This window comes from Chiloscyllium plagiosum, chromosome 34, assembly GCF_004010195.1.
Source record: "Chiloscyllium plagiosum isolate BGI_BamShark_2017 chromosome 34, ASM401019v2, whole genome shotgun sequence".
NCBI classification, from domain to species: Eukaryota; Metazoa; Chordata; class Chondrichthyes; order Orectolobiformes; family Hemiscylliidae; genus Chiloscyllium; species Chiloscyllium plagiosum.
The window spans coordinates 7,228,912-7,256,069 of NC_057743.1; the positions used below are offsets into that span (position 1 = coordinate 7,228,912).

The 27,158-nt window shown below is 40.2% G+C and overlaps 1 protein-coding gene across 1 annotated transcript in view; it reads right to left on the bottom strand.

The window, feature by feature from the left end:
• nphp4 (nephronophthisis 4) overlaps positions 1-27,158 on the bottom strand; it is a 431,885-nt gene that overhangs the window by 115,589 nt on the left and 289,138 nt on the right. Inside the window, exons 12-14 of the mRNA XM_043675534.1 lie at positions 25,965-26,084; positions 23,863-23,970; positions 15,220-15,347 (exon numbers count right to left, since the gene is read on the bottom strand). Coding sequence (XP_043531469.1) covers positions 15,220-15,347; positions 23,863-23,970; positions 25,965-26,084 — 356 coding nt within the window. The remainder of the gene's footprint in view (positions 1-15,219; positions 15,348-23,862; positions 23,971-25,964; positions 26,085-27,158) is intronic.

Genomic DNA, 27,158 nt, shown 5'->3' on the forward strand with positions numbered 1-27,158 from the left:
TCACATCCTCAAAGAACTCAGTAAGGCTTGTGAGACATGACCATGCCCCTCACAAAGCCATGCTGACTATCTTAAATCAAACCATTTTTCCAAACAGTCATCTGAGTTCCTTGATTAATCATCTAGGCCGGAGAGGGGGTGGGGGTGGAAAGGTCGGGAAGAAGATTGCAGGTCAAGAAGGCGGTGCTGAGTCCGAGGGTTGGGACTGAGATAAGGTGGGGGGAGGGGAAATGAGGAAGCTGGAGAAATCTGCATTCATCCCTAGGCGGAAGATGAGGCACTCTTCCTCTAGCGTTGTGTTGCCATGGTCTGGCGATGGAGGAGGCCAAGGACCTGCATGTCCTTGGCGGAGTGGGAGGGAGAGTTAAAGTGTTCAGCCACGGGGCGGTTGGGTTGGTTGGTGTGGGTGTCCCAGAGGTGTTCTGCAAGTAGGCGGCCTGTCTCCCCAATGTAGAGGAGGCCACATCGGGTGCAGCGGATGCAGTAAATTATGTGTGTGGAGGTGCAGGTGAATTTGTGACGGATATAGAAGGATCCCTTGGGGCCTTGGAGGGAGGTGAGGGGGGAGGTGTGGGCGCAAGTTTTGCATTTCTTGCGGTTGCAGAGGAAGGTGCCGGGAGTGGAGATTGGGTGGTGTGTAGTGTGGACCTGACGAGGGAGTCGCGGAGGGAGTGGTCTTTCCAGAACGCTGATAGGGGAGGGGAGGGAAATATATCCTTGGTGGTGGGGTCCTTTTATCTTAGCCTGCTTGGCACACCTTCCTCATTCCTGAAGAAGGGCTTATGCCCGAAACGTCGATTCTCCTGCTCCTTGGATGCTGCCTGACCTTCCAAGGGTAATAGTCTGATGGTCCTTGCAGGTCAGGCTCCATTATATTCCATAGCACAGTAAATTACCCCCATCTCAATTTAAAACATTTAATCCCTCTTCAGCTTGATATATACTCACCTCATGTTTAAGAAGTTAATCAGTACTACGTTCATTGCAGTTGATGAAGTATGCTAAACATATCTAATACTACATCAGAAAATCACTTTTTCTAATTCTTACTGCTCGGTCAATTTGTGTAACCAATAACACATGTACATTATTAATGCCTCTCAGGGGCCTTAAACAAATTGAGTCATGACCCTGATCAATCTTTCAAGTTGCTGCACTCTTCCTTTAGCTACTTTCTACGATTGTATTGAGGGAGAGTTGATTGCTCCCACTAATGTTGCTAAATCCTTTCCTTGCATACTTAAGGTGATTAAAAGAGTTCATAGGGTAGATAGGCAGAAGCTGTTACCTTTGGTGAGGATGTCCAGAATATGGAGCAATAAACTTTCAAGTAGAGATAGACGATTTGAAGGCTGATGTCAGGAATCACTTCTTCTTGTAAGGGATAATGGAAACTCAGAACATTCTCCTCCAAGAAGTTTTTAACGCTGGGATTCATTTGAAAATGCCAAAATTGGTAGATTTTTGTTGGGCAGGGTTATTAAAAGTTGTAAAACAGAAGAGAATAGATTAAATTAAGATAGAGATCAGTAATGATCTAACTGAATGATGGAACAGGTTTGAACAGGACTATTCTTGTTCCTACGTTTACCAGAACCTATAGGTAGATTCCTTTAGCTTAGCGTCTGAGGTGAAGCTGGCAAAAGCACTGAGCTATCATGCTCACTCTCAGAAGGGAAACCTGCCACATCCTCAGCCCATTGAGATAGACACCTTCCTCCTAAAGGAGGAATCCAGAATTTGATGCCCTGCCTGCCAGTAGCTGCAGTGTATGGAGGTGGCTATGTCTCCTGTCGGAACAACACTACCTCGACTCCCAGGGTATGGAAGCAACACAGCGACAAATGTAGGTGCTGTTGGAGAGGGATGGATTTCTTGCAAGGAAAGGGTTTTGGGGAGAGGAGGATGATGGAATCAGGAGCAAGAGCAGTGTGTTGGGTGTCAGCAGACACTCCCCAACCCATGTCCAATCAATTAATCGTGCAAACATAATTGCAGACTGAGGCAGCTCCCAGTCTCTAACTGACATGCAGCTTGCACATACTTACCTGATGGATAGACAACCTGGTGTCTGCAGGAGGAAATAGATCCTGAAGCTGTTATTAATCACCCTCTCAAGGGACTTAAGTGACAGCAGATTTGCATTGGATATCGATGGCAGTGACAACACTCCTCACTTTCAATGCCTCCTGCCTCCTTCCTCTGTCAGGTTGCAGCCAATAGATAGGAGCTTGAGCTGTAGCCTCATGAAGTTGAAATTAAAATACTGCCAGTAGTTTACCATTCTTCTCTAATTCTGTAGAAAACCATTACAGTCCCTTTTGAGAAAGGGATTTCTCATGAACATGTAGTCACACAAGAATTAGAACTTGTGGGGGGACATCAAAAATCAAGATAGAATTGTTCCCCAGTCCACTTTTCTGCATGTCAAAATGTTCCAGTGATATGGGAAGTCCCTAATATGCCGAGAATGTTATATTGCTGTATAGATGCATGTACGGGGTAATTAAAGAAAATTGCCAATATCTGTCCTAAAATGTGTTTGAACACAAGGGATATCTGTGTACCACTGCTTAAGGAAACAGAGGATTGAAAATTTATACAGCTGGGTCTTCTCTGTTGGAATTATTCACAGAGTGGTTGACAACAGGAGACTTGGAGATGGAGAGGACTGCAGATGCTGGAAAATCAGTGTCGATAAAATGTGAAGCTGGAAAAAGCACAGCAGATCCAGCAGCATCAGAGGAGCAGGAGAGCTGACATCACAGGCAGGACCCTTCATCAGGACTGGTGAAACGTTGATTCTCCTGCTCCTGCGATGCTGCTCGACCTGCTGTGCGTTTTCCAACTCCACATTTTGACAACCCAGAGGCTATTTAGAAATGAATGTGTGTATTATAGGTTTTTTTAAAAAAATCTCCATCTAGTTCTCCAACACTAACAATATAGCCAGACAATGTCTCTTGCCCACCTGAAGTACCATGGACATGAATACCAATATGTAATTGACTATGGCGTCAAGATTCAATGGTCAGTGGTGTACCTGTGGTCAACAGAGTTACTGTCTATTTTTCATCCAAGGATATCTTCCCTGAATAGCGAGCTGACAGACAACCTATAGAAATAGCAAATGTGGTCTCGCCTCACGAATGCTTGATACAAGGTGACAAGGTCCATTTGATTCATTAAATATCTTTGAAATATATGTAGGTACATTGATTAGTCTTGCAAGTTTTTTCTTTCTGGTTGGATATTTGGAGCAAATGCATTATAAAGACCTGTATTTAGGTAGCAATCCATCCCAGAAATTATTCTCAGAAACTATCCTCAGCATTCCATGTATGAATCACTGGAATTCCCTTGACTTCACATTCTCACAATCAAACCATTTTGTAAAGTACACTTAATGCATACATTTCACGCTTCTTGTTCTAGTCCAATTTCAATTATTCACATTAAAACTGATCTGTCATTAATTAACCCAGCCACGTGATTAATTGAGAACACTTTGGTAATCATTCATAAACTTAGCCCAGCAGTCAATACTACCGAAAATTCATAAATATCACAAACAGCAGGGGATTCAGAAAAGACCTCTAGGGTACTCCACTAATTCATGTCAAGCCACAACAAAATTTCTTCCATTTATCATTTTCTGCTTTCTCCAGATACTTCTCAATTCAATAAACTAATTCACCATGCACTTCCTGAGCCTTAATATTTTTGAAAATGCTTTCATTAAATACTTTCCCAAAACAAATTTAATGCACCAGCTAATCCATTCACACAAGTTCAATTGCTGTTCCCATAAAATTGTCAAGAGAAGTGATCCATTACATTTAAATAAGAGCTTACTCTTCTTCGTGATCTCATCACTCTCGAAATAAAGGTTGCAATAACCAGGTGAAATGACCTTTAATCACTGTCAGTGTGTGGCTAACTAATCTCTGCAGTTCATTTACAATTCCTTTTTAGAATGTCTGATTAACATTCACTCTTGTTTATAGGGAACTCTTAAAATATATTAACCAGCACCACACCCATTTGTTTCATTGGGTGAGGATTCCAGGAAGGATCATATTTGAACATGATCTCTCAAGATAGTCAACAATTCAAATTCCTCAAAGTACATAAGTTTTTGATCTTATGGACAGATGACCAAAGCATCATCTGAAAATGTGCCCTAATTTTCAGCTGTTGACTGGATAAGAAAAATTAAATTGCTACTTTCCTACTTTATCCAATTTTCTTGGAATTATATAGAATTATACAGAAATGACAATGCATAAACACGCCCCCTTGACTCAATCAGTCTGAAATGGTGCATATTCTCCCCAAGTATAGGAGCAGTAACTCAGTTGTTCCCATACCCATTTATCAGCATTTCCTTCCATCCTGCTGCTGGGACCTCCAGCAACAATAGAGACCTTGATAGAAGGCCTTAAGTAAGGGAGCTAAGCAGTTCACTGGGACCTCTACCAGCAATGGAACATTCTCTTGCTAGAAGGAGCAATGATGGGAAGGAAAAGCAGATAGACAGAAGAATTCCTCAATGCAATGTCACCTGCAGACCTCGTTCCACATACATACTGTCAATAACTCCTGTTCATCCTTATGTCCCTCCCTCTTTGCAATGACTTGATGCCAGTGGAATGGGTCTTCCATTTGTTCAAATCACGTTATATAATGGATTCTTAAATGGTGATAATAAAACAAAATGCTTTGCTTCAATCACAAACTCGGATGGTGCATTCCACACTCCCGTATCAAAGCATTTTGGGCTCTGTATCATAGACTTAGGGGAAAACAGTTGGATAAGAAGCAGGGAACACAAGTAGCAATCAAGTTGTACCATCTTCTTTTGACAAAGGCAGCCCACAAATATCATGCCGGCTGCTAAATGGAATGATAGCACGATGCAGGCCAGCTCAAAGGGGACAGTTAAATGGTTGAGGTGAGTGAAGGAAAGTATACTCAAGGCATGCAGCACTCAAAGGGAGCCTGCATAACCTGAAGCTAGCCTGAACCTAATAAAGTTTAGATGCATTCTTGCCGCAGCAAGGACTGGAATGCTTTGGGGAATACTGTTTGAAAATGAACTCAAAACAATGGTTCAATATTACAGAGATTTCCAAGGTTCTCTGAAGGAACGGGAAGAAATTGGGTCTCTATCCACAAGGTACCAAAAGGCCCTCAATCTCACATTGTACAAGGCATGGGAATAGATAATCCATCATGTCTCTTTCCTGCTTCCAAAAGCTTCTTTAAAATCTGTATCATTGACAATGCCTCTGATCATCCCCCATGCCCCCTTGGACAGCACAGTGGCTCAGTGGTTAGCACTACTGCCTCACAGCGCAAGGGTCCTGGGTTCGATTCCACCTCAGGTGATTGTCTACGTGGAGTTTGCACATTCCCCTGTGTGTATGCATGCGTTTCCTCTAGGTGCTCCGGTTTCCTCCCACAGTCCAAAGACATGCAGGTTAGACAGATTGGTTATTGCTAAATTGTGCTAGTGTCCAGGGACGTGCAGGCTGGGTGAGTTAGCCATGGGAAATGCAGGGTAACAGGGATAGGGTAGCGGGGTGGGTCTGATTGGGATATTCTTCAAAAGGTCAGTGTGGACTCGATAGGCCCAGCGGCCTGCTCCCACAGTGTAGGGATTCTATGGTTATATGATTCTATGAATTATTTTCCTGCCACTGATAAATGAAACACTTGAGGAACTTATGCCACATTCCAGTTCACAGGTTGTCAATGACTGTGTCATATCGTTTCAGTAAAAGTCTGAGCATTTAACATGATTTGTAATCCAAAACTCAGATAAAGGTCAACAGCACAATCAATAAGTTATTGCTGCTCTATAGCAGAGGGTTCTTGCGATTCCATGTATTGAGAAGCACCAGTCCTTTTTGCTTGGTCAGGTGGCTTGGCAGAATCCCACAAAATAGCACATTATTTTTTCCAACATGTATAATATTGTGCAAAATCTCTCAGGGACTCAAAATATGCCAGTTTCCCAAGAACCAGAAAGAAACAATTGTATTTAATGTTAAATCCTGCTTCACCTTCAGAACATTGCAAAGTGTGTCACATACATTGAATTATTGTGAAATCCATTCGGACAGGCTTGATGCTCAAAATGATAATATTTCAATCACCTTTTGCTCATTTTCGTGAAGGGACCAAAATAGAGAAGTGAAAAGGAATCAAGACCAATGGCAGATAGGTGGTAAGTGAATTCTTACTTTCTTCTTTCTTATTTTGGATATTTAAATGTACATGTTCATTTGATTGACAGCAGTAGTAGTGAATGTACTTCGGCTGGAGTCCCAGCGTTGTCAAAGCTTTCTGAAGGGTTAAAGAACTGTTGAAACACTCAAGTGTCAAATCTACAGTCTTTTAAACAATACTTTTTACATTCAGTCGGCTTCATTTAGCAATTAAGTCAAGTTTTGACTCAAGTTTTAGATGTTTATAAGCTGTAGAATACACAAGGTGTAAAATAGAAAGAGAAGATGTAACATATTGAAACCAAATCATGTACATCTTCACTGGTGATTTGACTGTAATCAAGTTGCATAACATAACCATGCAGTGCACATCCTAAACTGTAAATGCACTGACTCTGCAAGAAACAAGCAGTGAAAGAGGTTTTGGTTTTCAAATTCGGTTTCCAATAGGTTTTCCAAGGTTTGAATATTCCACATGGTCAACTCGGATGATTTTAGCATCTTCTGCAACAGTGGTTTATGGTGCAACTGAGGGAAAATATTTAAAATTACTGAACCTTTTAATTAAGTCTCTGCTTCACTGGTGCACTTCCATTCCGTCTGCATGTGAAAGCAAAACCTGAACAACATGACAGCAAACATAAGCTGAAACTAATAGTTACCTGCAAGTTCATAAAATGCATAGCTTTAACAGCGCATACATCTGTTCAAGGCAACAGCAAGTACCTAGACCATACATTTAATAGATTACAATCTGCCAGCTAAAGGAGAAGTGACTAGCTGGTCTAGAGTATCTGCATCTCACAGCCTTCACTCTCTCAGTGTACAGATAGCAGGCAATAGAAAAGTCTATTAAAAGATTACAACATCAAATAATTATGCTGGCAATATTGGTGATTCAAGGATACTAGCTCACTTGGTTGAGCTGTGATTGATTATCTCAAAGGCATTGCTGACAATTTGTCAGCACTTTGAGATGAATGGGGGATTTTTGGATAAGACTGTCAGCTATCCTAAATTGATCAATAAGTTAGTCCTGCTCTGCAATGGAAGATTCTTGCTAAGCTATGTACTGAGAACCACCACTCCTTATTTGGAGACAGTCACTGACAAGAATCCCACAAAACATCATATGAATTTTTACAATGTGCATAATTTTGAACAAATGCTCACAGAGGCAACACAAATGGCAGTACTGCAGCAATCAGAAAGACATTTACATCAAAGGTTATTGTCTTTCAGAACATTCCAAAATGTATTGTAAATCTGGTGTTGTAATTCTAATGGCTGAGTAATTTGTTCTTACAATAAGTGACAAAACTATTTCACAATTAAGATACTATTCAGAATTAAACTATATCACTTTTATCCCAAACACACATTCATACAACAGACAAGACAATACATACTGCAAGGATGACACAGGTTTTCAAAAGAGGCAAATGGCAGAAATGCTTTGATGGCTCAGGGGCCTGAAATCAAAGAGTAAAACATGTGAAGACAGGCTAGTCAATTTCCCATTGTAGAGATCACAATGCTAATTGTTGTTGAACTGATCAGATCTTCAAATGAGGCTTCAATTTAGATGAGAGTCAGTTAGACTTGGTCTAATGGAATAAACAGTTCAGCTTTCGGAGTTTGTGACAAAATTCAAGGTACTGATTTCTGGAATGTTCTGGTTCACAGAAGATACTTTACTGAGAAAAAACTGGTGCAACCTGTCCTGCTAGAAGGTTTCTTCTTCCTCAGGAGAGGTAAATTGTCCCTTCAACTGACACAAGAAGGTGTGGACCGGAAAATACAGTCTTGAGGCTGTTGCTGGAGAACTTTCAGCACATATGCCCCCATCTCTTCTAAACCATGTTTGTAAAGCAATTAAAGTCATAGAAAGTCTCTTATCTGTCTTGAAAGTTTTGTTTGCTTGCTTTCACAAGGTGATCTGATGCTTTATAAACAGGAAATGAACCATCCCTCCCTTTAACATCAGGGATTATTTATTGCAGCAACACAGGACTAGGCTTTTTTAAAATCTACTCATTGTACTGAGGTAGGATTAATAAGAGATCTCGTAACTTAGCAACCTCCGGTGGGCAGCAGAATTTCAAATTTTGTTCAAAGGAGAGCAATTTGGAGCTTAACCCGGGGTAGTTACAAGAACAAATTGACTAAAGTGGGTTGGGAAAACAGACTGCGGGAAGTGTCAGTAGATGAGCACTGGCAGACATTTAAACAAACATTCCATCTCACTTAGCAAACATTTATTCTGGTTGAAAAAATAACTCAATGAAAAGGATGAACGACCTGTGGTTAACAAAGGTGAATATTCAATCAAAACTAAGAATACAAGACAGAGAGAACTAATAGGAGGTGGCCAGAGGATTAGAAATATTGTTAGGAATCAGCATCAAATGACTAAAAAGCAAATTAAAAGGGAGAAAATTCATTGTGGAAGTAAATTTGCAAGAAATATAAAAACAAGGAGCTCATGAGTGTGAGAATTGAATCCTTGGAGGATGCAAATAGGGAACTAATAATGGGGAAATTGCAGAAAATTCAAACCAATATTTTGCTTCAGTCTTCACAGTGAAGAACACTGCAAACATCCCAAAGATATCAGATAAGTAAGGTACCAAAGAGACGACAGGTCTTATAAAAGTATCTATCAGTTTCTGTCACAGGCTTGCTACAGAACAGAAGGCGGTCTTTCCTTCCATCATGCACCAGTTCTATTCTGTAGTGTCAATCTCCTGCCTTTGGCCATATCCATACATAGCATTTTTATCCAAATAACCAACCAATGCCCTCTTGAATGTCCCAAGTGAACTCGCATCCACTACATTTCGAGCCGATGCATTACATCGCCTAAGTATTCATTGCATGAAAAAGTCTTTATTCCATCACCTTGATTTATTTGCACAACACTTTAAATCTATTTTCTCTTGTTCTTTTTTTTTTACAAGCAGTGGACAAAATATTTGACAAACTAATCAGACTGAAGATAGACCTGTCATCAGGACCTGGTGAAAAGCTTAAGCCCAAAACATCAACTCTCCACCTCCTTGGATGCTGCTTGACCAGCTGTGCTTTTCCAGCACCACACTTTTTGACTCACACCAGGTCCTGATGGTCTGCATTCAAAGGTTTTAAGGGAAGTGGCAGCAGAGACAGTGGAGGTATTGTTGCATAACACATTGGATCCTGGGAGGGTTCTAACAGATTGGAAAACGTGCAACCTGATTCCCTGTTCAAAAAGAAAGGGAGTCAGAAAGCAGGATAACTACAGGCCAATTAGCCTAAACTCCCGTGTTGGGAAAATGCTGGAGTTCATTGGTAAGAAAGAAATAGCAGGAAGTGTAGAAAAGCTTAATGCAATCATGGAGAGTCACCATGGCTTTGTAAGAGGGAAGCTGCTGAAAATGGTGCTGGAACAGCGCAGCAGGTCAGGAAGCATCCAGGTCAGGCACTGGATGCTGCCTGACCTGCTGCGCTGTTCCAGCAACACATTTTCAGCTCTGATCTCCAGCATCTGCAGACCTCACTTTCTCCTTTGTAAGAGGAGAAATCATGTTTGAAAATTTGTTAGAGTTCTTTGAGAATATAATAAGCAAAATTAATAAAGTGGAACATGGGGTATATTTTGATTTCCAGATGACATTTAATGAGATGCCACATAAAAAAGTTATTGCACAAGATAGGAGCTCACAGTAGTGTTGGTTATGTATTAGTGTGGATAGAGGATTGGTTAACACACAAACAACAGACGGTCTTAGTCAGGTTAGAAAGACGTAATTATGGAGTGCTATAAGGATCAGTCCTGTACCCTCAATTATTTACTACTTATATAAGTGATCTGGAGGAGGGAAAGAGTATGAGACATCTCCACATTTGCTGATGATACACAAATAGGTGGCAAGGCACATTGTGATGAGGACATCAGGAATCTTCAGGGGGATACAGATCGGGTGAATGAGTGAGTGAAAACTTGACAGATGGTGTTTAATGGAGGAAAGTTTGATGGGATGTCGTGCACTTTGGTAGAAAGAAGCAAAAGGCAATCTATTATTTAAATGGAAAGAGACTCCAAAAAAGCACAACACAGGGGGATCTGGGTATTCTTGTGCATGAAACACAAAAGGTTGGCACACAGATGCAGCATTAATCAAGAAGGCAAATAGACTTTTGGCTTTTATTTCTAGGAGGTTAGAGTTTAAAATTGGGAAGTCTTGTTACAGCTGCACAAGGTATTGGTGAGGCCATGGCTGGAATACTGCATACAGTTTTGGCCCCTATATTTAAGAAAGAATATCTTGGCATAAGACACAGCTCAAAAAAAATTCACAAGGTTGATTCTTGGGATGATGGGGATGACTTATGGCTAAACAAGTTGGCCCTTTATTCATTAGATTTCAGAAGAAAGAGAGGTGATCGTACTGAGACACAAGATTCTAATGGGGTAGATGTTGGAAAAATGTTGCCACTACTGGGGCATCCGAACTAGGGAATATAGTTACATAATAAGGGGAGGTTCATTTAAAACTGAGCTGTGAAGGAGTTTCTTCTCAATGTGTATTGAATGTCTGGAATTCTCTATCCAGAGAATCTTGGAGACTAGATCACTTAAGTATTTAAGGAGGAGGTAGATAGATCTTTGAAATATCGAGGAGTTGCACACTATAAGAATCTGGCATGAAATACTAATTGAGGCCTGGGCAGATTGATATTACATTACAGAATGGTGGGGCAGGCCTGAGAGGCTGAAAGGCCTATTCCTAATCCTATTTCTTACATTCTTATATCTCAATAGGGTAGATACAAGAAGGACATTTCCTTGGCTGTGGAATTTAGACTAAGGGAATGCAGAATTATAATAAGAGGTGGATGAGATGAGGAGAAATTTCTTCACTCAGAGGCTGCTGAATCTTTAGAATTCCTTACCCCAGAGTACAGTAGCACCTCCATCATAGAATATGTTCAACACTGAGTTTGATGGATTTTTAGATACTACAGACATCAAGGGCTGCAAGGATATTGTGGGAAAATAGCACTGAGGTAGAGATTAATCATGGTCGAGTTGAATGGGGGAGCAACTTGTTGGGCTGAATTACTGCCTCCTGTTCTATTTCTTATGCATCTACGTAAAGGGGGGGAGAGATAGGTTCTCTCGCTCTCTCTCTCTGAAGCAATTGCTCAATTGGAAACCAAGAGTCTTCTCAAATGTGGGAGTCTCTGTTGAAATGCATGACAAGGTGCCCTTCGATAACAGATGTTGATCATTTCCATCATTTGAGGACAGTAGGTGGTGGGCTGTACACAATATTCAGCACATTGTAAAAACACAGATTAGAACTCTCAGCTCAATGTTGCAGTTCTGCAGCCTACTTGTCTTGCTGCATTTTTTCTAAAAGCATGCTAGAATGTGTTTAGCATTTTTATACGCTGGATGCTTGATTGCTGATATTTGGCAATTATACATGTAAGCTGCTTCTATTTGATGAGCTAAGTTGAGGGATAATTGTTACCTATCAGCTTTGGCAATCTGATTTTTTTTACATGCACTGGAACAGGAAGGTGAACCCTTGGCTTCATATTTCACCTGTGTGTCAGCACTTCCTTAGCACTGCGGCAAATTGTCAGTCTGTGTTTATGTGGTCAAGTTATGAAATGGAGCTTGGACCCATAACCTGCCAATTACATTATTAAGAATATACAAATTAAAATTATCCCCTGATGTCCCAGATTGGAAAGCTATTTCTCTGGCATTCATTCAGCGGTTGAAGGCATTGATGGCCACAAAATGCTTTTTTATTCATTTGTTCCATGTATTTTGTAGATAGGAGCCTGCCTAATGATGGGTTTAGTCACTCCTGACATGTTATCTAGAAAACGCAAATACACATTTCCTCTTAATACCTTCAGAATTCATTCCACTGAACATAATACACTTCTTTCCTTGATGAAATCATCACCTTCTTTCTTCCAAAGTCAGCAATGCTTTTGTTTCCACAGCACCCCAAAGTTTTAGATTGTGGTTATTTTTAAGAAGCAAATCACAAAAATTGTGTTTGGTTCATAATCCTGTAAAATTCTATTAAAAGAAAAAACATAGGCATTACTGTTCATGTTGTGTCTTACTCCAATCAAATAAAAATTACTCAACCAACAACAATTGGCCTTTTTCAACTGGCCAGTACCATAGCAGACAATCTTCCTTCTCAAGAATGGTTCATTGATTTTCAGCTTGGCAATGCTCCAGTTAGGCTAGATGGACATAATATGGAGAGCCTTAACACAGAAACTACCTCAAATTGGATGTAAGTTTGTTTGTTGAGCTGGAAGGTTCGTTTTCAGATGTTTTGTCACCATACTACATCATCATCAGTGAGCCTCCAGTGAAACACTGGTGCTATGACCTGCTTTCTATTTGTGTGTTCAGGTTTCCTTGAGTTGATGATGTCATTTCCTGTGGTGATACCATTTCCTGTTATTTTTCTCAGAGGGTAGTAAATGGGGTCCAAGTCAATCTGTTTGTTGATAGATCGACTTGGATTCCATTTACCACCCTCTGAGAAAGAGAACAGGAAATGGCACCACCAACCCAAGGAAACCTAAACACATAAATAGAAAGCGGGACACAACACCAGTGCTCCACCACAGGTTCACTGATGATGTTACCTAGTATGATGACAAAACATCTGAAAATGAACCTTCTAGCTCAGCGAGCAAACTTACATCCAGAACTTCAACCTGAGCTACAAATCTTTTCCAAACTCGCTAACTACCTCGAATGGAATCATTCTGACAGATAGGAGGATGAAAATGCCACAGCACAACCTCATCAACACTGTTGATGCCCGGAGGCAATCCCAGGGACAAGCCTAGTCACAGCACGTAGCCCACTCACTTACAAGATATGATAGGTAGATGGTACAGTGCACTTTGCACACCCAACACCAAAGGCACAAGACAACATATTTCCGAGCAAATGGCAAAGGCAATTAAGTGGGAAATAGACATTTTAGGCTTTGCTTTTTATATATGGCCATGTGAGATTGAACAATGGAATAATAAGATTTTAAAGTAATGAGTGAGATCATATAATCTGTCTAAAATTTCAATGAGTAACCAATCAGTCTGACTTCTGCACTGAACAAAAAAGTATCCTACTCCTCTCTTATGCAGAATGAGCAGAAAAAAATATCTATTGCTGTCTCTTCATGAAGAATGAATGCTGTATTTAGCTATCATGGAGCATCCATCAGATTCAGTGTTAAATCCCAGGCTAATTAAAGCATGAACTGACATTTCAGCATCCTAATTAGCTGAAATTCTCTAACGCAAGTACACTGCTGCTAGGTCATTCATTTTCACATTCAAGAGAAACTTTAAGATCACTCATTTTATATGTTAATAGTGTCTGAAAAGATGACCTCAAAATTCTTAGCTTCACCATTTTAGAAGAAGAGATTTGTTGAAATTAATATACTCGAAAATATTCCATTAAAAAACTGACACAAACGTTTACAGCTTTACCTCCAGCTATTTCCAACTGACAAGTTTCAGCATTGTAGGTGTACTTAATACCTTGGTAATCTTAATTCCATCTTTGCAATGAATGCAGAGGTGAGTACAGTACTCACTTGCATTACACAATAATTAGGTTGCAAGGAGCTTGCTAAGAGACACTGACAGTTCATTGTTTTTACAAAATGGATCTCAGAAAGAATGAAAATCTACGAAAATTTGAACAAAACATTTAAGTGCAGGAACTGATTATTTCCCCTGTGAGTTGTTTACACTGAACTACAACTTTTGGGTCAGATGAGATTGATTTGAATTAATTTTACCAAACTGCAAAGCCAGGAAGTCTACAGCAAAACATTTAAAGATATTGATTGGTTTTGGTGTGTGACACCATTGTGTCAATTAAGGAAGTATCTATGAAGATATAACATTTTTAAAAGCAGCTGAAGATTTGTGGGTTTCTGAAAAACCATTGTTAATGTTTCATGAATCTTCTCTCCCCTTCCTCAAGAGAGCTAAAAAGAAAATGATTTAAAGCACTTGGCATATTTTATTTCATCTTCCAAACAAAGTGAACTATTACAACAATATACCTATCTCCGCATTAAGTCTGACTTAAAAATGGTCTTAGGTAACTCATCATTTTAGCAAACAATATCCGTCCAACATCTGTGCAGTTGAACAAGGTGCTGCACATCTTCTGCAGTCATTAACATAAAACCAAAATCTATTTTTCAGACATTTGTTTGACTGACTTTAGTAACTGAGAACCAGTTTTCGTTTGAGTCAAGAATTACTAAATAAATGGAGTGATGGAGCTGGCTTAACCATCGTTTTTCCAAATGTCCACCCTTAATCTAAAAGGCTTTAAAGGCTGCTCAAATGTAAGAATACAAGAAAGCTCACTCCATCAATACTCCCATTAGGGATATTTCTCAAGCACTTCTTGTTTATTCCTCATCTCTCATGAAAGAAACCAAGTGTTGTTTGTTAACACCTCAAAACATTCATTTTCTCGATGAATATCAGCACAGCTCCTATTTACAAGCATTAGCTGACGGTGGATAAACTCTAACACTGACTAGGAGTCCATTTCAGAAGACCTATTAGATCCTCGTGGCCGAAAAAAACTCTATACCAGCCAGGAGAAAGTGAGGACTGTAGATGCTGGAGATCAGAGTCACGTGCGTGGTGCTGGAAAACCACAACCTGTCAGGCAGCGTCCGAAGAGCAGGAGAATCGATGTTTCGAGTTTAAGCCCTTCATCAGGAATTCCCGAAACTTTAATTCTCCTGCTCCTTGGATACTGTCTGACCTGCTGTGCTTTTCCAGCACCACATTCAACGACTCTATACCAGCCAGTCCCAGCCACAACATAGTGAAATAGTTCCGAAGTTACACAGCTTCCTCTAGAGTTTAATACTGTAAAGATTCAGACTGACTCCAATACGAATTGGATTCTTACCGTTCAGACTCAGTCATCAAGGTGAGGATTGGTGCCTGCATTGGTGTGAAAGGCAATTCTTGTAGCTGTTCAATGGCATGGGACTCTACAGCATCAAAGGGTATATGATCAATGCTGCCTCTAGGTTCCTAGAAATACACAAGAAATAGGTCTATCTGAAAATTTTTCACCATTTAAAGAATATAGGGTGTATGTATTTTCCTAATGACTTGCATCATTACCTTGGCTTGTGATCCATACTTTCCTGTGCTTCTTTGCCATGATCTGGCATTGATATCATTTAGAAGCTAATTTTGATTGTTCGATCTTCAGTGAAAGCAATGGTGATTATTATTTGACAAGATTGTCACCATTTAACTGACTGCTGCTACTAGACTTGAAGGGTGGAAATGTGGTTCACCAATGAGGGTTTTGCAATTTTCATAATGAATATGCAGGATGTTATATTAGTTATGCATTCAAGAAAAGAAAAACCTGAAGCTGCAAATTTTTTCTCTCACTTGTATTATTTCAAAACCAGTGTTCTAATTGGATGTAGAGCTTTTTTTTTCTTCAACAAAGTATCAAGCAGAGCTATTTTGGAAGAGTTGAACTCCAGAATTGGCAGTTGTTACATTCTCACATGGATGGGTTCAATTTTGGATAAAGTGTCCAAACATAGGCTACAACAGGCAGTCCACTGGGTTTGCAAGATGATAGGGATATGGAGCCCAGGCTGTAGGGAGGGCAAGCTCTATGCCACATTTTTAAAAATTTATTCATTTATGGGTTGTGGGCATCGCTGACCAAGCAGCATTTATTGCCCATCCCTAATTGCCCACAGGGCAGTTACGGGTCTACCACATTGATGCGAGTCTGTAGCCACATGTAGGCCAGACCCATTATGGGCAACAGTTTCCTTCCCTAAAAGACATTAGTACCATTTGTTTGCCAATTTGTAGCCAGACTTTACCTCTAGCCTGATCTGATCCCTAATCAAACTGCCAAAGAGCACACATGCCTAGAACTGAACTAACGTCAGATCAAAACATGGGGCCATTTTATCAGCACTGTTCTGCTGCTTTCTTTGCTCCTCCTGGCACTACTGTGTCTGGACAGACAGGTATTCTTGGGCATCTGAAAGCACAAGCTAAGATGGGGAAGGTTATTGTGAGGGTAAAAAAAAAGAGTGAGGTGAGAAGTACAAGGTTGATAATTACATCATCAGCAGCTTTCTCAAGGCATCAGTTAGTAGGATTAGGGTGAGCCTGTAGCTATAAAGGACACAAGACTGGAACATACCATCATTTCCCAATGCTCTCAGCAATGTTGGATGCTAAAATCTTTATTCAGCTAGCTCCATACGGCAGACAGCCATCTCCTCTGTTAGGTTCTTGGGATGCTCAAACCAGGGAGCATAATATCAGAATAAGAAGTCACATATTTAAGACAGAGATGAAGAGGAATTTCTTCTCTCAGAGGGTTGTGAATCATTAGAATTCTCTACTGCAAAGATGGGTTGACGCTAGGTCAATAAGTATATTCAAGGTTGAGGTAGGCATTTTTAATCAGGAAGGAAATTGGTTCAGAATTATCAAATCAGCCATTATCTCATTGAATGGAAGACATAATGGGCTGAATGGCCTATTTCTTCTCCTAAGTATTTTAGTCTTATGCTGATGATGTTGTCTTCCACCAGTTGTACCAGCGAGGTTGAGAACATAGAGTTAGCATTTCAAGTCCAGTGACCCTTTTTCAAAGACCTGCCAGATCTGCTGACTTTCTCTAGCAATTTCTGTTTTTGTTTCAGATATTCGGCATCTGCACTTTTTTTGTTTTATTTTTGTGTGATGTAACTGAAGTGGCTGGAGATAGGAGGGAAGCGGGAGATGGGTTTGAAGCTGGTAACATTGATAGGTTGGTGAGGGTAAGGTGCAGCATTTGGATGTCAACATACGTTCTCAGTGTCAATGACTGCAGATGGGTGAGTGATGGGAAACTGGTATATATTTCATAGTTGGAGATGTTCAGGTATCAGACGCATGTGAACTTTCAATACTTGACTTATTCAGGAGTACTGAGAACAGGAGGAAAGTGCAGCCTCACTGTGACCTTTAAAGCAATGCTACTTTTAGAATTAAGGCAATGCTATCTTGCCACGCTATGATGATGCTCTCCTTCAACAAAGTTATGTTTCCTTTGGGTTTTTTTTTCCAGGAGATTATAAAGACACAGACTGGGTTTGAAGGATTTTAGGGTCAATTTGATTATAGCTAACAGATACTGCCTCAGTTAAAGGCTTTCAAGTTGTTAAAAAAACACTTGTACAATAAAGGGGAGTGGCCAGTCCTCCCAGCTCAGCTTTTCCCTGGTTTGATTTGGTTTTGGCAGTCAGGCAAGGTTGAGGCTGCTGGTCCAAGAAACAGCTATGTGGAAGAGGGTGTTGCCAATTCTCTCCCTGACATCTCTCCTGTAAGTCCCTGTGCTTGATTTTTTCTTTTGTGCTAAAGGGCATTTTTAGGGATTGTTGCAAGTATTGGGATAATCTGTTGGGTTTTCAGCTCTGTTAAGTTATTCGGTATTCCGTTCTCTTCTGTTTGTGTTTCATTTGGTAATCTTGTAAATAAATTCTGTTTTGTTTGAAACTAAGTGGTTTGACTAGCTCCTGGAATATCCACTTCACACCTGCTTAAAACAACTAGCAAAGTTAGGGTGTGGGCTACTCTTTTGAAATGTTTTGAGGGGTCTGGCCTGGTCCGTCACAACACCAACAGCAGATAATCTTGTTGGTCATCGTTGATTCTGCAATTTCTTTGTATCTAAAAGTTCTGACGGTTTTCCCTGCACTGCATTTCTACGTGGTGGTGTCCCTTTAAATCGACTGCACATAATTTTAATGACAATGTCATGCTGATGTACATGAAACTGCACAACTAACCAACCATCAGAAAAGTATTCAGGATTCTTTCACACAACCTAATTTTGCATTCTCTCGATTCCTGTTCAGGAAAAGGTAACATTGTAAGAAGGGAACAACAAGCTATTAATAATTCCCTGTTTATAAAGTTTTCCAGCTAGGCAGTCCTATTGCATGATGGTAATTAATGGTGCAAACTACATCCAACATCCAGCTCATTTATCATAGATGCTCTATATCTCCGCAGTGATATTCACACAAGCTCATGGAATCTGAAGGAGCATAACAGAATTTTCATTAATTTGAACTATCAGAAATATTGTTGAGCAAATTTTTTCGATAAGAAATTCGATAATTATCTTAAAAAAAAGTTATTGGTTTGGTAGAGAATTGCTGTATCTCACTCAATGTGGTCATATTGAATGATCAATGACCATTCAATTGGACGTAGCTGATTGTCAACTTTCAAAAAGGCTGGGCTTTTCCAGTGGTTGAATATACCTCCTAACTACCAAACTGATACTCGCAGCTGCATTCTCGGTCCATCAGGTTAGTACCTTGCTTCTGTCAGTAGCACGTGTACATGCATACATGACTACAGCTTTGCACAAAGCTCTCTTCCCAATTGTTTAAAAATACACGTTTGGAGATTGGGAGCATCAGCACTTTTTGAACTTTGATGTCAACCCTGGGATAAGTCTGAAAAGTGCCAAGGGGTTCAAGAGATTTATCAAGTACATTTTTAACTAGATATGACTGCAGTTAAAACTAATGCAGAGTGAAATTCAAGGAACGTGCAAGTTCAGCATTTGACTTCATTACTGCTGCCTGATAGTCACATGACGTCCAGTCCTGGGACTCCTCTGCAACTTTAGCAGATATAGCTTTGTGGTAGCTCTGAATAAACTCACCATATAACTGTATCAAGTTAACGTTTAAAAATATATTTGCATTTGTATAGCACCTTTCACAACCACTGAATGTGTCAGAATGCTAGACAATGAAATATTTTTGAAGTATGGGATTTTGACATTTTACATCCAAACCTCTAAAGGCATTGATGTATGTCAGAATATCTTTCCATGCTGGCCAGTTGTTTGCCAGGACCTCATTCAGGCGAATCTCGACTATTTAATTACAGAGGCATCACAGCCAAGGCAGATCCTGTCCCAACTAAGCTCTTGCTTGCCTGAGTCAATAAGCAGTGATTAGCATTGAAGTTTAGATTGGAGCTTCCCCCTGCTGAGTCAAGGTACTGAAGTCAGCTTCTGCATATCCTCTGCCACTGTGGTTGAGACCAGCCAGTGCAAGGTACTAATCAACCCTGGGATCTTATGTAACTCAGTTACATCCCACTTTCGGTAACTTATCCATGGGTGGGGTGGGGTTACGTTCCCACAGTATTTGATATGACATCATTCTGTTCCTGCATATTTTGCAGCCAATTAATCTCTACTTGCTTTCTCAAACAGATTTGTTCTGCTCATCGCAGCACCCACTCACACAAGGTTCTTTTACTGTCACTTGGTCAAAATCTTGGAACTGGACTACACCTCCTCCCATCCTGCCCCCTGTAAAAACGCCATCCCATAAAGTTTCAACCAAAATCTTGGAACTCCCTACGCACTATGGGTGTACCCACACCCTATTGACACATCAGTTCAAGGCAGCAGCTCAACACCGCTTTCTCCAGGGCAATTAGGGATGGGCAAGAAGTGATGGCTTGACCAGTGGTGCCCATATCCAATGCAGAAATATAGACAAAAAAGACTGTCTGTCATTTCACTTATTCATTAATCTGTTTAAATATCTTCTTAAAAATTCAACCACGACCGTTGAGATAAGCAGGCTAATAATTTATTCTGTCTCTTATTCCATTCACAAAACAGCATTTATTATTTCCCTGCTCAATCAAAGCCATAAAGACGAAGCCCATGTGTATTTCTATCTGACCAGTAGTCTAATCATTCTAGCGCCTCACCCAACAGGAGCACAATGGAAACGCTTGCAACCTTGACATTGTCATATGGAGTGGAACTTGACGTACTCTTCCTGTGATAAATTTAGCAGTGCAGGAGGCATTTAATCAGGCAGGAGGCTGGTGTACCCTCACCCTGATTCAGTCAGAGTTGGGAAGACCATGTAGCTCCTTCCTGCCCCACCATCAGATGAGGATCTTACATGGGCACACAATGTTGGAAATATAATAAGCAAAGCCTATCACTTTATCACAGTCTAACAGCACTTATTGCCCAATAGAGGTACCCATTGACCCTGCTCCAGCCGTCACTTACTTATGGCCTAGATCTGGTGGTAATATAATAGACCCTGGGTGGGTATCGTACCAGCAGCTGCCACAGCCTTCCAAGTGACAGCTCCATCCAACAGAACTACTCCCCCACCCCAGCCTGTGATCACGGGGATGGCCTGTCACTGTCCAGTTAAGCACCACTCAGGCCTGTCAATGAGCTGATAGTGTATTGTGATATTGAAGTATTGTGGCTTCTTTTAAGTGTGAGTCTTGGCAGTACCACCGAGAAGGCAGTAGTGCCACATTGGTAGCTGCAATGAAATGACAGATATTGATTGAAAATGGGGCATCTAATGGAGATGCCTGACAACCAATTCTTGTTGACAATCCTCTACTGTGACAATCCCACACTGCTAACTCTCACTTACTGCAGCATGAAACATTGAGTAAACTGTGGTCCATACCTCAGCAGAGCATAGCAAATCATTCATCATCTTGCAACACTGTAGCCAGTTTGTCTTGAGCCATCCATAGAGAAATGAACTTCCTCTCACTTCTACACAGCTAACAGGAGATTCTCTTGAAAGGTGTGGTACTGCTTTTCGACTGTCTTCAAGGCTGGTGGTGGTGACAGGAATTGGTTGAGTCAAGATCCCAGGGATTACAGAGTGAAGTGGCTGTCTGGATGCCCTTTAATCTAGGGCCTCGGAAGGTTCTGTTGAGCTCCACGAGCCCGTGGTCTCACCAGGTAACGCTCCACAGCAGAAGTACAGCATATCATAATGCTTGCAGCTGCCCCAACTCCCAGATATCCCTATGTTACTACCAAAGTTTACCTTCTTTGCAAATCTAACTTTCATTTATTTCTAACTGTCAGTTGTGATCGTCCCTTTTTTCTTCCTCCCTTTTTTAATTGCCCTGGATCTTTTTTCAGTTTCAGCTTACTCTAATCTCTGACCTAGATGCCTTCATGCCAGTTTCTGATATGTGGCGTTAATAATTTATTCCTTTCTTATTATTTTCTTGATCATGTCCTCCATTATTACTGTCCCTGATCCCTCATCAGCAATTGCTGTTCATCAACACTTCCTTTGACTCCTTAATAGGTTTTACACTGTCATTTCCTCCAGTTAAGACATGCCTTATTAGATGTCTTCTTCCGTCCCCAGGCTGTCATTTGCCCCATAGCTCTGCTGTAGTTGTCAGCTTCCACAGTATAGCACAATATTGAGGCAGGTCTGTAGAAATCATTCAGGTCTATTGTACCACACTAGTTATCAGATCCTATAACAAAGATTCTGTTTTCATGCTTATTGAGCCTTAACAAGGTTGGCTTTAAAATGTGGGATAAAATTATACATTATCATTTTCTGGTTCAAATGTAAACTTTCTATCCTTCTGACTTTTGAGACAGTTATAGATGGCTCCAATTACGATTACAATATCCATAGTTAACATGTAAAGCTTTAAGGATTAAAAAGTAAACATAATATGAAAGCACCAAGGAGAATTTTATATCATTTTTTGTATTTAATTTCCTTAAAACAAGTTTTTAAAAATCAAGCATGTAATATTTGACTTGTATGTCTCTGATTAAGTTTAGTTAATTTGCAGATATTTTTCATTGCAGTAAAATGATTATTTCAGCAAAAATGCTATTAAACCGGTGCAAATTTTAAGGAACATGCTTACACATTGACCAGATGGGCCAATGGGCTGAGAAGTGGCAGATGGAGTTCAATTCAGATAAATGCGGGGTGTTGCATTTTGGGAAAGCAAATCTTAGGGTAAGGTCCGAGGGAGTGTTACTGAACAAAGAGATCTTGGAGTGCAAGTTCATAGCTCCTTGAAAGTGGAGTCGCAGGTAGATAGGATAGTGAAGAAGGCGTTTGGTATGCTTTGCTTTATTGGTCAGAGTATTGAGTACAGGAGTTGGGAAGTAATGTTGTGGCTATACAGAACATTGGTTAAGCCACTGTTGGAATATTGCATGCAATTCTGGTCTCCTTCCAATCGGAAAGATGTTGTGAAACTTGAAAGGGTTCAGAAAAGATTTACAAGGGTGTTGCCAGGGGTGGAGGATTTGAGCTATAGGGAGAGGCTGAACAGGCTGGGACTGTTTTCTCTGGAGCATCGGCGGCTGAGGGGTGATCTTATAGAGGTTTACAAAATTATGAGGGGCATGGATAGGATAAATAGACAAAGTCTTTTCCCTGGGGTTGGGTAGTCCAAAACTAGAGGGCATAGGTTTAGGGTGAGAGGTGAAAGATATAAAAGAGACGTAAGGGGCAATTTTTTCACGCAGAGGGTGGTACGCGTATGGAATGAGCTGCCAGGGGATGTGGTGGAGGCTGGTACAATTGCAACATTTAAGAGGCATTTAGATGGATATATGAACAGGAAGGGTTTGGAGGGATATAGGCCGGGTGCTGGCAGGTGGGACTTGATTGGGTTGGGATATCTGGTCGGCATGGACGGGTTGGACCGAAGGGTCTGTTTCCATTTTGTACAACTCCATGACATTAAGTGCATGAATTGGTTCCTTTGAACAACAAAGTTTCCTGAAAATAATCAGAAAATCTATTGCAACTTCTTTTCAAAAGGAGATAGAATGAAGCACATATTGAATTCTGGTGCAAGTTTCAGGAGTGCGAAGAAGGCAAGAAAGCTGTAAGTTGCAAAACCTGAGCCTCACCTATGACCGGGACAAGCAGTGAATGGAAGAGAAGATAGTGTGTGAAGCTGCAGTGGCACTGAAGTAGGACTGGCAAAAGGCCCAGAACTGGTCAGCAAAATGATGACTCATACAAGCTGCAGTGCAGGTAGGATTCAATTCAACACATTGGGCAGCAGTGGGCAAGATGATCCATGACTATCTGGGGAGGATTGTCATAAAGTCTGGGATATGCTGGGGAATGGGGGATGTGTACACTTGGTATCGCATGGTGATGAGGAAGTCATAAGGGTATTTTGAGGATGAAAAAAAAATGTAACATACTGACATTTTTGTGAATTTTATGTTTTGAAATGGCAGGGTCACTATTGTCGTGGCTGTATCTTGATGAATTGTTTTTGAGCAGAATGTTACCTGCAAACTCTTTCAGTGAAATATGTAGCAGGAATCGGATTGGTGAATAACAATAGGTGATGATAAATGAGAAAGCTGAACAAAACAGGAATTTGAATATATGTTCAATGTTCCTGATGTACTTAACAAGCAAAAGAAAGGTCTTATTGAGAGATATTGAATATAATTTTCAAATAATAAATTAACACAATCAGACATCTTCTTTCATGTCGATATTTCCAGTTCAAAGGGATTATTTGGATCTCATGGAGGTTTAAAGATAGTTTTAAAGGAAAATATGCCTGAAATGGAGAAGCCAATAATGTTGAACAAAGCAAATGTTTCAAATTCCTCCACCTGACTTACTAAAAACTTATTCTCAAAGTAGAAATAGGAAAAGTTCTTCTTGTTAATCACTGAAACTCCTACCTGCATTTTTGAGGGTATACGGTGACCACTAAACTGCCTCCGCAAAGTTCTGTTCAGAGGAAGACTTGTAGCTGAGTACCGGTATGAAGACTGCTGGGAACGGGATAACTGCAGACAAATAAATAATAGTGGCAGCTCAACTCTATTTGGGAAAATTTGTTTCCCAACAACTCTGTGTTGAAATCTTGCTGTTATAACAGAATCGTTACTTAGTAGCCACGGAGCCTCTATCTGCAATATTCTCTTCCCACCTTAACCTCTGCCTCCACATTTTGTGGAAGTAGAATCTGAAGTCTCAGTTATACCAAATCCCAAGTCAAGTGGCCATTTTGTATTTGTGAATCTAGGCAATGTCAGGGGGTGGGATACTTCACTTTTATTGAATTTTGGTTGGTTTCTTCCCTTCCTAGCTAACAGGTGTCAAAGGAATCTTCAGCATCTTAGTTACTACCTCATGCAAGAAAAACTCAGCACAGGGCAAGAATCAAACCAGTATTTGATGGCCTATGTATATGACACCATCCTCTGCATTTGCTGTTCATCAACACTTCCTTTGACTGCCCTGTCATTTCCTCGAGTTAAGGCATGCCTCATTAGAAGTCTTCAGATTATCATATTGCCTCATAGCTCTTCTGTAGCTGTCAGATTCCACAGTACAGTACAATTTAAATTGAGGCAGGTCTGTAGGAATCATTCAGGTCTATTGTGCTACATTTGTTATCACATCCTACACACAAAGATTCATTTTCATGCCTATTTGAGCCATAACAAAGTTGGCTTCAAAGCATATTGGGTTCAAACTGTTATAAAACTCAAATTATGCATCATTATTTTCCAGTCCAAACGTACACTCTGTACCCTTGTGACTTTTATAAGACAGTTATAAATGGCTCATACTATGATAACAATATCTATAGTTACCATGTAGGGCTTTGTTTAAGGATTAGAAAAGGTAAACATAATTTGAAAATACCAACCAGATTTATAATTTGTTTAAAATTTCTCTATAACTTTTTTTTTAAACTTCAGTATGTAATACTTGACTTGTATGTCTCTGATTAGGTTTGGTTATTTTGCAGATATTTTCCATTGTTTTAAAATGATTACTTCAGCAAAAATTCTATTAAACTGCTGCAAGTTTTAATTAACATGCTTACAATTTAAGTGCATGAATTGGTTCCTTGAACAACAAGGTTTTTGAAAACAATCAGAAAATCTATTGCAACTTCTTTTCAAAATGAGATAGAAGGGAGCATGTATTGAATTCTGGAGTGAGAAGAAGGCAAGAAAGATGTAAGTGGCAAAACCTGAGGCTCACATATGACCGGGACAAGCCGTGAATGGAAGAGAAGATAGTGTGTGAAGCTGCAGTGGCACTGAAGTAGGACTGGCAAAGGCCCAGAACTGATCAGGAAAACGGTGACTCATACAAGCTGCAGTGCAGGTAGAATTCAACTGAACACATTGGGCCGCAGTGGGCAAGATGACTATCTAGGGAGGATCGTCATAAAGTCTGGGATATGCTGGAGAATGGGGGAGGAGTACACTTGGTAACGCATGGTGATGAGGAAGTCATAAAAGTATTTTGAGAATGAAAGAAACATGTAACATTCTGACATTCTTGTGAATTTTATTTTTTCCAAATGACAGGGCCACTATTGTTGTGACTGTATCTTAATGAATTGTTTTTGAGCAGAATGTTACCTGCAAGTTCTTTCAGTGAAATATGCAGCAGAAATAGGATTGGTGAATAACAATATATGAGAAAGCTGAACAAAACAGGGATGTGCATTTATGTTCAATGTTCCTGATGTATGTAACAGGCAAAAGAAGAATCTTATTGAGTGATATTAAACATAATTTTCAAATAATAAATTAATACAATTGGATATCTCTTTCATGTAGATATTTATTCTTACAGAGATGTTGTTTGAATCTCATGGAGCTGTAAATATAGTTTTAAAGGAAATGTGCCTGAAATGGATTAGCCAATAACAACGAACGGAAGCAAATTTTCCCAATTCCTCTGGGTGACTCACTGAAAAATTATTCTCTAAACAGAAATAGGAAACGTTCTTCTTGTTACTCACTGAAACTCCTACCTGGTGGATTGAAGTCATTTTTGAGGATGTACGGTGACCACTAACCTGCCTCAGCAATGTTCTGCTCGTAGGAAGGCCTGTAGTTAAGTACTGAGATGAAGAATGCTGGGAATGGGATAACTGCAGACAAACAAATAATAGTGGCAGTTCAACTCTATTTGGGAATACCTGTTCCCGGATAGCTCTGTATTGAAGACTTGCTGTTATAATAGAACCATCACTTCGCACCCACAGGGAACTCTGCCATCAATTTTCTCTTCCCACTTCATCCCAGCCTCCATGCTTTGTGGAAGTAGAGTATTACTGCTGAAGTCTCAGCAACACTGAAATATCTAAACTCAAGTGGCCATTTTACGTTTGTTGATGAACTTAGACAATGTCAGGGAATGAAACTGTTAAAGACGCCTGATTGCATTTTGGTGGCAACTTTATCACAGGGAAGTAAAAACAATGCTTGATTTCTACCTCTCATCAGTTGCAAAGCATGCTTCCACCACTTTCATTTCTTTATTTCAGCTTGCCAGCATCTGCAGTACTATGCTCTCATTGTATTTTGGTTCGTTTCTTCCCTTCCTAGCGAACGGGTGACAGAGGGATCTTCAGCATCCCAGTCACTCCCTCAGGTAAGATAATACAAACTCAGTATTGAGCAAGAATGAAACTTAGTATTTGTTAGTTTATGTTGATGACCTGTTGGGACTGTCTTCCTTGCAGAGAGAAGGCTAAGAGAAGACTTAATAGAAGTTTTCAAAATCAAGAGGGGTCTGGACAGAGAAAAACTCTTCCTACTTGTATACAAATTGAGAACATGAGGGCATGGTTTCAAAGTGTTTTGCACACATTGCAATTTTGTGCTAAGAAAATTTAGTTTTCACTCAGCAAGTAGCTAGGGGATGGAATCCATTGCCTCAAAGTGTGGTGCAGGCAAGTTCAATTTAGGCTTTCAAGAAGGAACTGGATGATTATTTAAAAATAAACAATCTGAAGGGTTACAGGGAAAGGGCTGAAAATTGGCACTGCATTAAAATGCACAGATCCTGGTGCATTCAAAATGGGCAAAATAGCCTTTGCCTGCATCGTGACAACTCTGTGACTTAGTGGTCCACAGTACAATTCCTTGCTCATCAAACTTTTCTCCTGTCAACAGACCACCCTTTGTCTGCTGTTGAAGCTACCAAGCAGAACACTGACGAT